This window comes from Podarcis erhardii (assembly GCF_964252035.2).
Source record: "Podarcis erhardii genome assembly, chromosome: 16".
NCBI classification, from domain to species: Eukaryota; Metazoa; Chordata; class Lepidosauria; order Squamata; family Lacertidae; genus Podarcis; species Podarcis erhardii.
In genome coordinates, this window is record NC_138514.1 from 35,765,683 (window position 1) to 35,777,330 (window position 11,648).

An 11,648-nucleotide genomic window follows, 5' to 3' on the forward strand; every position below is an offset into this window, starting at 1 on the left:
GTGGTTTTATGAAGAAAGAGACACACAAACAAAAGAACCAAATCCAGAGGCCGCATTCACACTACGTATTTAAATTAGTACAATACCACTTTAAACAGTCATGGCTTCCCCCCAAAGAATTCTGGGAGCTGAAATTTGCTAGGGGACCCCTCCATTCTCTTTCCAGAGCTACAGTTCTGAAGAGGGGTTGAGTGTTAAAAAACTCTGGGAACTGTAGCTCTGGGAGGGGAATGGAAAGGGAGTCTTCTCCTACCAACTCCAAGCACCCTTCACGATATAGAAAAATAAGGGCGGTTGGCTTTTGCTGCCCAACTCCCCAAGGAACTGAGCCCCCTAAGTCCATGATCAGTCAGAGATGAATGGACGAAGGCAGGATGCAGTGAAAGCAAGGCAGATCTTTATTTTTCTGCTGCAACAGACTTCCCTTCACAAAATACAGCCCCCAGAATTATTTGTGGGGAGCTATGAATGTTTAAAGGGACGCGGGTGGCGTTGTGGGTTAAACCACAGAGCCTAGGACTTGCCGATCAAAAGGTCGGCGGTTTGAATCCCTGCGACAGGGTGAGCTCCCGTTGCTCGGTCGCTGCTCCTGCCCACCTAGCAGTTCGAAAGCACCTCAAAGTGCAAGTAGATAAATAGGTACCGCTTTGGCGGGAAGGTAAACGGCGCTTCCGTGCGCTGCTCTGGTTCGCCAGAAGCGGCTTAGTCATGCTGGTACGTGACCCGGAAGCTGTACACCGGCTCCCTTGGCTAATAAAGCAAGATGAGCGCCGCAACCCCAGAGTCGTCCACGACTGGACCTAATGGTCAGGGGTTCCTTTACCTTTACCTTTTTACGAATGTTTAAAGTGGTATCATAGTGCGTTAATTGTGTGATCCGAACGCGGTCGGAATCTCACAACACCCAGCCGTATGCCTCCAACAAAACCCAAATCAAATGTAAATGTTATACAGTAGTAGTAGTAGTAATGTAATCAATTAAACAAAACAAAAGTTCCATCTTTCAATCTCACCTTTGCATACAGTACTAGCAGCCAAACCAAACTTGTTGGTGTCAACGCCGCCGGTTTCGTGACTGTGGGTGTCCCTTTTCCCCCGCTCTTCGCTCTTCTGGCTTAATAACTTGGTTTCGACTACAGGAGGTGCAGAAACCGATAAAAACAAGATCGACAGTAAGGCATCTGAAGGAACAGGAGGACCACCAGATAAGAACCAGTCAAAGGCAGCAGGAGAAAGGCTGGACAAAGTCAAAGGGATGCTCACATCTGACAGTCAAAGCAAATCAGCAAGCAGACATTCTTTCCATTGTACCTGCTTAGAGCAGGGATGAGGGGAGAAATTCAGGCCAGTTTCGCAGTTCATTTGGGCTTCTTGAAACCATATGCAAACTGGGAAACCGCCGGGGCAGAATCAGATGCAAAATGGCGGCTCAAGGGACCAGTCTGGGTGCAACTTGTCCGTGTCAGGGGAGATGGTGGCTTTGGGGTTAGAATCAGACACAAAACCACAGCTCAGGGGGAAATCTGTCAGACACGGGGCCAGTTTCCTCCTGCACCCGATGAACCGAACACGGCTGTGGCCAATAATATCTAAATACACATCTACATCTCGTACTGATGTCTGTGAGGTTGATAAAAGCCTTCTCCTGGAAGTCTTCTGCAAGCAGCACACAAAGCCCATTCAGCTCCTCCGTGACTCGACGCCGCTGACGTCGTCTGTGCTGGAGACAAGCCTGTCAAGGGAGAGAGACAAAGAAACCGAGAAGCAGAGACTTTATATTGTTATGTGTTTGTGGGCGCTAGGCGACTGTGATCTCCGGACTGAGCCAGTGTCGGAATTTAATAAATGTTTGGCGGTGTTAAAACTGGGAAACAGTGTATCAGACAGACATTTGGCCAGACCGGGAGAACTCTGTGAGAGATGGCAAAGGGGTGGAGCCCCATTCACTTCACAGATAGAATAATGGAATTGCAGAGTTGGAAGGGACCCGAGGGTCATCTAGTCCAACCCCCTGCGATGCAGGAATCTCAACTAAAAGCATCCAGGATCTCTGCTTTAAAACCTCCAAGGATGTAGAGTCTACAACCTCCTGAGGGAGACTACTGTCCAGCAGCTCTTCCTGTTGGAGGATGGATGGCAGCTAACAGATTGAGGTTGAATCCTGACAAGACAGAAGTACTGTTTTGGGGGGACAGGAGGCGGGCAGGTGTGGAGGACTCCCTGGTCCTGAATGGGGTAACTGTGCCCCTGAAGGAGCAGGTGCGCAGCCTGGGAGTCATTTTGGACTCACAGCTGTCCATGGAGGCGCAGGTCAATTCTGTGTCCAGGGCAGCTGTCTACCAGCTCCATCTGGTACACAGGATGAGACCCTACCTGCCCACAGACCGTCTCGCCAGAGTGGTGCATGCTCTGGTTATCTCTTGCTTGGACTATTGCAATGCGCTCTACGTGGGGCTACCTTTGAAGGTGACCTAGAAACTACATCTAATCCAGAATGTGGCAGGTAGACCGGTGATTGGGAGCAGCCGCCAAGGCCACGTAACACTGGTATTGAAAGACCTACATTGGCTCCCAGTACGTTTCCGAGCACAATTCAAAGTGTTGGTGCTGATCTTTAAAGCCCTAAACGGCCTCGGCCCAGTATACCTGAAGGAGCGTCTCCACCCCCCATCATTCTACCCAGACACTGAGGTCCAGCGCCGAGGGCCTTCTGGCGGTTCCCTCCCTGCAAGAAGTGAGGTTACAGGAAACCAGGCAGAGGGCCTTCTTGGTAGTGGCGCCCTCCCTGTGGAACGCCCTCCCACCAGATGTCAAAGGAAATAAACCCAGCTAGATGGGTAGGGTAGAATTATTATTATTATTATTATTATTATTATTATTATTATTATTATTGTCATAAAGTTCTTCCTGATGTTTAAGGTCACAATAATATTAGCCAATTACCCTTCCTAACTCTGCCCCAGTTAACTCTCAGGCTTGTTCCCAGGATTTACATGCGGTCTTCCCTCTGGTCAGGGTTCACTTCCCAGTTTCAGATACTTTTCATATTTTCTGATGTCTTTACCAGAAGGCTTCTCTGGTCTGGAACTCTCTGTTTCCTGACCTTTGCCGGACCACAGGTTCCCCAACTCTGTCATGTACCATACGGGTAAAATGTTCAAAGTTGAATAAATGCATGGAAATAAATGGTGGCCTTGGAACTAAAAAAAGGATGAATTAAGTGGGTATGTTGAATTTAAGATTTATACATGGCATGGCGTGGGGGCAGCTGTGGGGTGAGAAAACACCGGGGGCGCCTTCTTGGCCCACCTAACCCTTGATGGCTAGTTACATGACTAGACTTTGTTGCCACAATCTTAATTGTATCCCTGGCTTAAGGCAACTTTCTTTACAAAAGCAGAGCATAACTCAACTCTGCAAAATCACTTTGCGACTTACCAGAATATGTCCTGGGCTTTGGGCTACAGCAATACCAGACCGGAGCTTTTTCAGTTTCCGAATGTTTTCTTCAGAGGAAGAAGAAAGAAATTGAGGATATAGATACGAGTACACACACACACACACAACTTTATTTTCACCTCCCCAAGGTTTGGGAAAGTTTTTAATGTTTGATGTCGTATTGTGTTTTAATTTGTTGGAAGCCACCCAGAGTGGCTGGGGGAACAGATGGGCGGCATATATTATTATTATTATTATTATTATTATTATTATTATTATTATTATTATTCACCAACCAGCAGAACAGGGAGAAAATTGTGCTGGAAAGAATCGCAAGAAAGAAGGGCTCATGGAAGAAATAAGCAAAAGAAATAATATTGCTGCATAATTGGACAACCATTCATTCTACTTGCAATGTTTGATCTGTACCAAAGCACCAAAGCATGCCACAAATACCAGCTTTCTCAATATTTGGCTGAACCCCAAGGTTTGCGGAATTACAAAAATCCTTAGAAAAACTACTAAGGGTGCCCTTTACCCCCTCCAAAACAAAAACAGCCCAGTGAGAGCTTAGTATGCTCAGCGGCTGCAGAATGCTGACTGTTGAAGGGAGGAAATAGAAAAGGAGTTGGGCAGGGGTGGAATGGAATGGAGTATCCAGGGAAAGGGCATGGCTGGATATCTCGAACCCTGAACAGGAGCATTCTGTTGCAGGCCCAACATGTCAGTTGCAAAGTAAGTTCTATTAATATGGGATATCCCTTATTTTGCATACATTTATGTTTCTTGACTGCCTCAAAGGCCTTTATTATTCCTCAGCTTACACAATGAAGGGCAAGTAGTGGTATTTGAGCTCTTGGGAGCCTAAGGAGAGTCTGGCAGCTAGGTCAGATCAGGGGCTTATCTAGTTCCATTTGCCCTAACAGACCCCCCTGCACTGCGCAGCAGTCTCCCTGTTAACCATTACAGTGGTACCTTGGTTCTCAAACACCTTGGTTCCCAAATGCCAAAAACCTAGAAGTAAGTGTTCCGGTTTTTGAATGTTTTTCGGAAGCCGAACGTCTGATATGACTGTCGGCTATTGTTTCTGGGTTGCCTAAGCAATCAGAAGCTGCATCTTGGTTTTCAAAAATTTTGGAAGTCAAACAGTCAAATGGATTATGTTCGAGAATCAAGGTACCACTGTATTGAGCTAGATGGACTACTGATCTGACTTGGGATAAGGCAACTTCCTATGTCTGTTGGTTTCCAGGTTGCAGCCTGCTTTTTTTAAAAAAAAGGCTGTATTTTTAAACTTCTATTTGCAAAGGGTTTTGTTTTTGTTTTTTTGTTTTTGCTCTTGTTTTTATATCATCTGGCACTGGGCTGGTTTTGCACGAGCTGCCTTGCCTTGCATACTTTTGAAGGAAGACCAGGATGGATTCACGAATATGAAAAATTAAGACGAGTACGTACCGCCTAAGCTTACTGCTTCGCAGTGGTTATCCTGCGGGTTGCATTTATACAGCTTGCCCAAGTCGCCTGGCCCCAAGGAAGCAGCTACAATCCTTTTTTGAGGGGGAGAGAGAAAGAGAGGGGGGGAACGGTCTCTTAGCAAACAGAGAACAGAAGAAGAACAGTGGGGATAAAAATGATCAGATCGAAACACATGGAGAATATACCCAGCCTGCCATTTTGTGTGAAACTTTGTGAAATCAGAGATCTGGAGAGTGACAATCCAGACACAAAGGTTTTTGAGCTTGCTTTTTTTTTTTTTTTGCAGGGAGGTGGCCAAATTTGCTGAGCTTTTTTATTTTTGTTTTTCAAAATCTCCAAAATAAATGAAAGTGTGGGGTCTCAGGAAAAGCCAAAGAGGCCTGTTCTTGTCGTGTTTTTTAGGTTAGCCTAATTGATGCCATTTTGCTTCGGTAAAAAACTACCTGCTTTAGAATTTAGGAGGGTGAGCCACAAATATGTGAAGACCAGATAACGTTGCTAGGCGATTTTCAGGAAAACCTCCCTCTGCCTGGCAACTCTCCCCTTCAAGGTCTCCAGGCAGGGGGTCCTGTTTCTATCAGCGCAAGGAACCTCAAAAGGGGGAAAGGGAGGGAGGTGATGTCTATAAAAAATATGAACAAAGGCTATTTGGCATGGCTTCACCATCACACTGGTGAGTGTGGCTCGCCCGCTCTGTTTTACTCAGCTGAATAAATGAGTGATTATGGGAATCTCCTCTGTCTATATGACATTTATTGGCTTTTGGGTGACCAAGGCAACTTGGGCCCGATTAGCTGACCCCAACAAAAAGAGAACATTTGCACGAAATGCTCAGGAAATTCAGATTTAAAGAGTACACATGCTAGTTCATATATGGATGGGTAAAGGTAAAGGTAAAGGGACCCCTGACCATTAGGTCCAGTTGTGACTGACTCTGGGGTTGCGGCACTCATCTCGCTTTATTGGCCGAGGGAGCCGGTGTACAGCTTCTGGGTCATGTGGCCAGCATGACTAAGCCACTTCTGGTGAACCAGAGCAGCGCACGGAAACGCCGTTTACCTTCTGGCTGGAGCAGTACCTATTTATCTACTTGCACTTTGAGGTGCTTTCGAACTGCTAGGTTGGCAGGAGCAGGGACCGGGCAACAGGAGCTCACCCCGTCGCGGGATTCGAACCGCCGACCTTCTGATCAGCAAGTGCTAGGCTCTGTGGTTTAACCCACAGCGCCACCCACGTCCACATGGATGGGTGCCCTTAGCTAAATCATTACGTAGAAATGCAACCCATTTCACCATAGTGGGGAAGACTGTTCCCAGGTGAGTTGTGTCTTTGCTTGCTCAATATGTTATGCAAGTGCTAAGTGTTGATGCCATCTTCAAGGTCCTAAACCGCCTCCCCCTCGACCCCCACTATGACTTTCTTAGGGCTCTTTATCTTTAAGCTAAACTGGGCGGCTCTTCAAAATGACCATTAGCAGAAGCACCAGCTTCCAAGGGGGAGGCAACCTCATACTTGACTACGTGCTTGTCCTCCACACTTTTTGGACGTTGAGGGGGCCTGACCCCCACCCCCAAAATATCCCCCCCTCCCAGGATTCGAAACCTGTGGGACCAGAGATTTACAGAAGATTGGAAGAAATATACGAATTATTTGAAGAGCAACTGTAATCAACAAATTACGCTAGTAGGACTACAATAAGTTTTGTAAGGAGAAATATATGAAATATTGCAAAGAAGAGAAAGAAAAGAGATATTAGTTATGAGATTTAAAAGTAATAGTGAAAACAAGAAATGTAAATTAAGTGTAGATGTGATTGATGGAAGTCAAAAAAATTGTATAAGATGTAAAAGTTCGTTTAACTATTGTTGAAAATGATATGTTGAAAAACTAATAAAAATTATATATATAAAATAATATATTGGGGGGCCCCCAAAGGGCTCGGCCCCCAGGAACTGGCACCCCTGACCATTGGCCATGCTGGCTGCTGAGAGCTGGGAGTCCAACAATATCTGGAGGGCCAAAAGCACAAGCCCTGGAGCAGATCTAAGATCTAAGATGTCCCCCTGCAAAGTTGGACATGCAACCTACAGCCAGGGCTGGAAGACAACAGCTTTTGGTTACTGAGGGGGTAGAGTACTCCTGAAAGCAGAAGCTCCATTGTCTGCCTAGTATGAAAAAGCATGTTTTATAATATAAACCAAAATCTATTTCTCAGCGCAGCCCTCTGGCAGGATATGCTAGAGGAAACCACTAATCTATATTGCTCACTGTGGGCCTGAGCAAGCCTCTGTGCAGCTTTTAAGATTTTGTTTATGCATCTGAGAGACACCCCCATTCCTTCATAATTATGTTCACTCAACAAGGAGCTACAATGGAACAGAAGAGCAAACACACATTTTATTGCAAACGAGAAGGACGCGGATTTGATCCCCGGAATCTCCAGTAAAAAATGCATCAGGGAGCAGGTGATGAGAAAAGAGCCTTGTCTGCCCGAGACCTTGGAAAGTTACTGCCGGTCAGAGCAGACAGCACTAGGGTAGAGGGACCGAAGAGCTGGCTCAGCGTACGTTCAAATCAAAGCTGCTAGTCACCGGCAGAATTCGTGACCAGGGGAAAGAGGCAGTGGAAGAAGACTGGAAGAAATTTAAAATATATCTTAAAAACTGTTGTAAAATTGAGGAGTGTTAAGATGTCAAGGGGTAAGAAGCAGAGAATTACAGCTGTAACCAACAAATTTATGGGAATTTAATGAAGGGAACTAAATGGATAAATTGACTAAAGGGTTGCTAAAAAAATTCTTTCTAAAATAAGGATGCAGCGAAAGGGAGGTATGGGGAAGTCGATTGAAAGAAGTTACAAGAAAATAAGACTATGAATTTATTTATGTTTGATTTGTTTATGTTTGTTTGTGTTTTGTGATGTGTTTGTCTTTTAATTATGTGTTTTAAAAATTGAATAAAAATTATTTTAAAAAAAAAAATCAAAGCTGCTAGTCCAGGGTTTTTGGGAGGACTCCTTTGAGTATGTAGTGCAGAGATGCTCTTGGGCAGAAATGGCCAGATGTTGCCAGACTCCAACCCCATCAGGCCCAGCTCAGTGAAGTCAGGGAGAGAAAGCAGAGAGTAATGGTTAGAGCACAGGATTAGGGCCTGAGAGTCCAGGGTTCAATCTCCACTCTGCCATGAAGCTCTCTGAAGCGCTGACTTTGGATCAGCCACTGTCTGTCAGCCAAATCTACCTCGAAGGATGGACACATCTGTCAATTTCGGTGCCTCACTTAAATAATAATAATAACCCCACCTTAAATTCCGTTCCCTACATTTCTGCACCAGTTTGCAAGTTATTTTTGTACAAGTAGTCCTCATGACAATTCATCAATACTCTAGTGCACATATTTCCTAATTTCCATATTTTTATATGCCATACAGTATGTACATTTTTGCAATCAATTTCCCCACAGGGTAATTGCATCTTTATTTTTGCTAATATATCCATTTTTAGGTACCCTTTCCCCATATATGTGCATTTTTGTGCACAGTGTTTGTTGGAGAACCGCATCGTAAAATTGGTAGAAGCGTGAATTTGGAAGGCTTCCATTTTCGCGGATTGGTCCGAGCAATGGGAATTTGGTAATTTCTTATTCAAATGAAAACAAAATCACATTTCTCCCCCCATCTGTCCTTCACAGTGGCCAATCACACAGCGGTTTTCAAACGAGACTGACCTTCTGCCATTGGTTAACCAATTTACGCGTTTAATGTGCGAAAACAATCCTTTGTCTCAGTCCAAGCCACTGAGTCAGGGCTGTGCAGTGATTTATGTGGTGATTTGGCACACACATGGACCCAATGGATGCAATTTTGCACCTTTCTCTGGAAAATTCTTCCAAGTGCAGGAAGTGGGGCAGTTTCCTTTCCCCCTCAAGCAGCCTCAAGACGTTTCCCCTTACCAGTTCCGTTGCCCATCTGAGTGTTGGAAAACCTGGTGTCCAAAAGAAGGGGCGACTTGTGGTGAGACCCACCTCCAGCTGGTATCAATGTTAAAGCTCTTCAGAGGTTCTGGAGCTGAGAAAAAGACCATGAGTGACTGGCGGCTTGAAATGACAGCAGGTGGGAATTTGTTTAAACATTAGGAAGTACCTTCTGATGAGGAATGGGCTGCCTCAGAAGTCAGTGGGTTTTTAACAGAGGGTGATGGGTGGCCACCTAGCCTGGGCGACAGTGTATTGCGCCCACTGGCAGCAGGGGTCGGACTAAATGGCCGTATTCTAGGAAGGAGAAAGAAGCTGCAAGTTGGGTATGTGTTATGTACGAAGCTTGGATCCTAAAACAATAGGCAAGTAGGATCCTAGAATGCAACAACTGATTGGCCGGCAGGAAAAGACCAATCAGGCTCCAGGAGGGAAGCAGAATCAGCCAATCAGACGGGACTCATTGTGTAAATAATGTATATAAAAGCCTGAGGTTTGGGGGGCAATTCAACCACTGTTTTACAAGCTGCAATAAAGAACCTGAAATCACTACAGGACTCTGAGTATATTTCAGTAGGAAAGCTATGGTTCTGATACAGCAGTGGTTCAGATGTACAGTGGTGCCCCGCAAGACGAACGCCTTGCAAGACGGAAAACCCGCTAGACGAAAGGGTTTTCCGTTTTGGAGGTGCTTCGCAAAACGAATTTCCCTATGGGCTTGCTTCGCAAGACGAAAATGTCTTGCGAGTTCCTGCGGGGTTTTTTCCCTCCCCCCCCTTTTCCTAAGCCGTTAAGCCGCTTATCAGCTGATCCGCTAAAAGCTGCTAAACTGCTAATAGCGCTAACCCGCTAAGCTGTCAATGGGCTTGCTTCGCAAGACGAAAAAACCGCTAGACGAAGAGCCTCACGGAATGGATTAATTTCGTCTTGCGAGGCACCACTGTAACTCCAAACCTTGGTTTAGCGTTACATTACGCCCAGTGTGGAGTCTTAGGCTCACCCACTCTCTCCTCTTGCACGGATTTTAAGCAAATTTTGCACAAGGGTTCCTGAGGTCGTGGAGCACGTTTTGGTCTATGCTTGGATACGGTTGGACCACATTTTGAATCAAGATGGCAGCCTGAACCTGCAGCGCCTACACCAGGTCCATTACTTGGGCCCAACCAGGGTTCCAGAATACTCTGGCCTAAACTCTGGCCTTAATGATAATTCTAGAAGGAAGAATACCAGTCTGTAAAAAGGACCCCTGGTAAAGGACCCCTGGATGGCTGAGCCCAGTCAAAGGCAACAATGGGGTTGTGGCACTCATCTCGCTGAGGGAGCCTTTAGTGTTTGTCCAGAGACAGCTTTCCGGATCATGTGGCCAGCAAGACTAAACCACTAAACTGCTTCTGGCGCAACAGGACACCATGACAGAAGCCAGAGCGCACAGAAATGCTATTTACCTTCCCACCGGAGCGGTACCTATTTATCTACTTGCACTGGTGTGCTTTCGAACGGCTAGGTTGGCTGTAGCTGGGACAGCGCAACGAAAGCTCACTCCGTCATGGGGCTTCGAACCGCCAACCTTCCGATCGGCAAGTCCAAGAGGCTCAGTGGTTTAGATCACAGCTCCACTTGCATAGCTCAATACCATTCTGTATATAACTGTGAGCAAGGAAATAACTTTGAAATAAACATCTTCATCTACCAAGCATACCCTCAGTCCAGTTCTAAGAGCCTCAAGCCACTGAAGATAGCAGAACCTTTATGATCTGCAATGATTCTCATGCTGATTTCAAAACTGCACAGATTTTAACCACTGATTTCAACACCTGCACTGATTTGGGGGTTTCTTAGAATCCGGAGCAATCCCTGGTACAAGGCTGCTGGTAATAATACATGGTGGATGGCAGGACCCCCATCAGTCAAATGCTTGCTATTTTTTTGGTGATCAGCAAACACCTTTCTATTTTCCCAGGCATTTCAAATAATATTTAACTGCTGAATTGCTTGATTTTTCACTGCGTTGACTGTCTGTTTTTTAATTTATCTCGGTCATTTTGTACTATATTTTACATTTTGTTTAGCAAAATATGCATGCTGCTTGCGTGACGGACGATCTCTAAACATTTTATAATAGAACAGTAGAAAATGTTCATTAAAAACATTTTATAATAGAACAGTAGAAAATGTTCATTAAAATGAAGCATGAAAATGCAAGTTAACGTGCTTTTTTTTATAAAAAAAGAAATATATAAATCAGCAATTTTAAAACAATTGTGCACAATAAAATTACATGTTAAAAGTGTAGGCTAAAATTATATGCCCTGGTAAGGTTGCCAAAACAAACATTTTTTGCAGGTACCGAATGCAATGCAGTAAAGGCATCTTTCTAACATCAATGGGCTGTGAGTTCCAAAAGTAGATGCTGCTACTTTAAACAACAGGTTCACTGCAAGTGTGGGATGGAATTGCTATTTTTATTGATATGACTAAGCTCCCCACCCCCTGAGAACACATTTTTCTAAATGGGGAAGTCTCATCTTGAAGAAGTCTTGCAGAGCACCGTGGTTTTTGTGGCATAGCAGCTCAGATCCAAACTAGACATGACGCTAAATGTCTCTCAGCATTTAACATGTAGCAAGGCGGGGGGGCGGGAGGTATTTTCTTTGCCTTTTCTTAGCTGGAAATTTTCAAATGCTCATTAAAATTTATGAGGGTGAATCTTTTACAGCTGAATCTAATTTGCCCAAAACCTTTAATGCATGGATCAGATTGGTAC

At 45.0% G+C, this 11,648-nt stretch overlaps 1 protein-coding gene across 1 annotated transcript in view; it reads right to left on the minus strand.

Annotated features, from left to right (window-relative positions):
• The window catches only part of ITGAE (integrin subunit alpha E), a gene marked incomplete at its 5' end in the record, with an annotated part of 60,659 nt that extends 51,665 nt beyond the window's left edge, over positions 1–8,994 (minus strand). Inside the window, 5 exons of the mRNA XM_081844353.1 lie at positions 1,014–1,133; positions 1,615–1,732; positions 3,439–3,506; positions 4,894–4,985; positions 8,864–8,994. Coding sequence (XP_081700479.1) covers positions 1,014–1,133; positions 1,615–1,732; positions 3,439–3,506; positions 4,894–4,985; positions 8,864–8,994 — 529 coding nt within the window. The remainder of the gene's footprint in view (positions 1–1,013; positions 1,134–1,614; positions 1,733–3,438; positions 3,507–4,893; positions 4,986–8,863) is intronic.
• Positions 8,995–11,648: the final 2,654 nt, after the last annotated feature.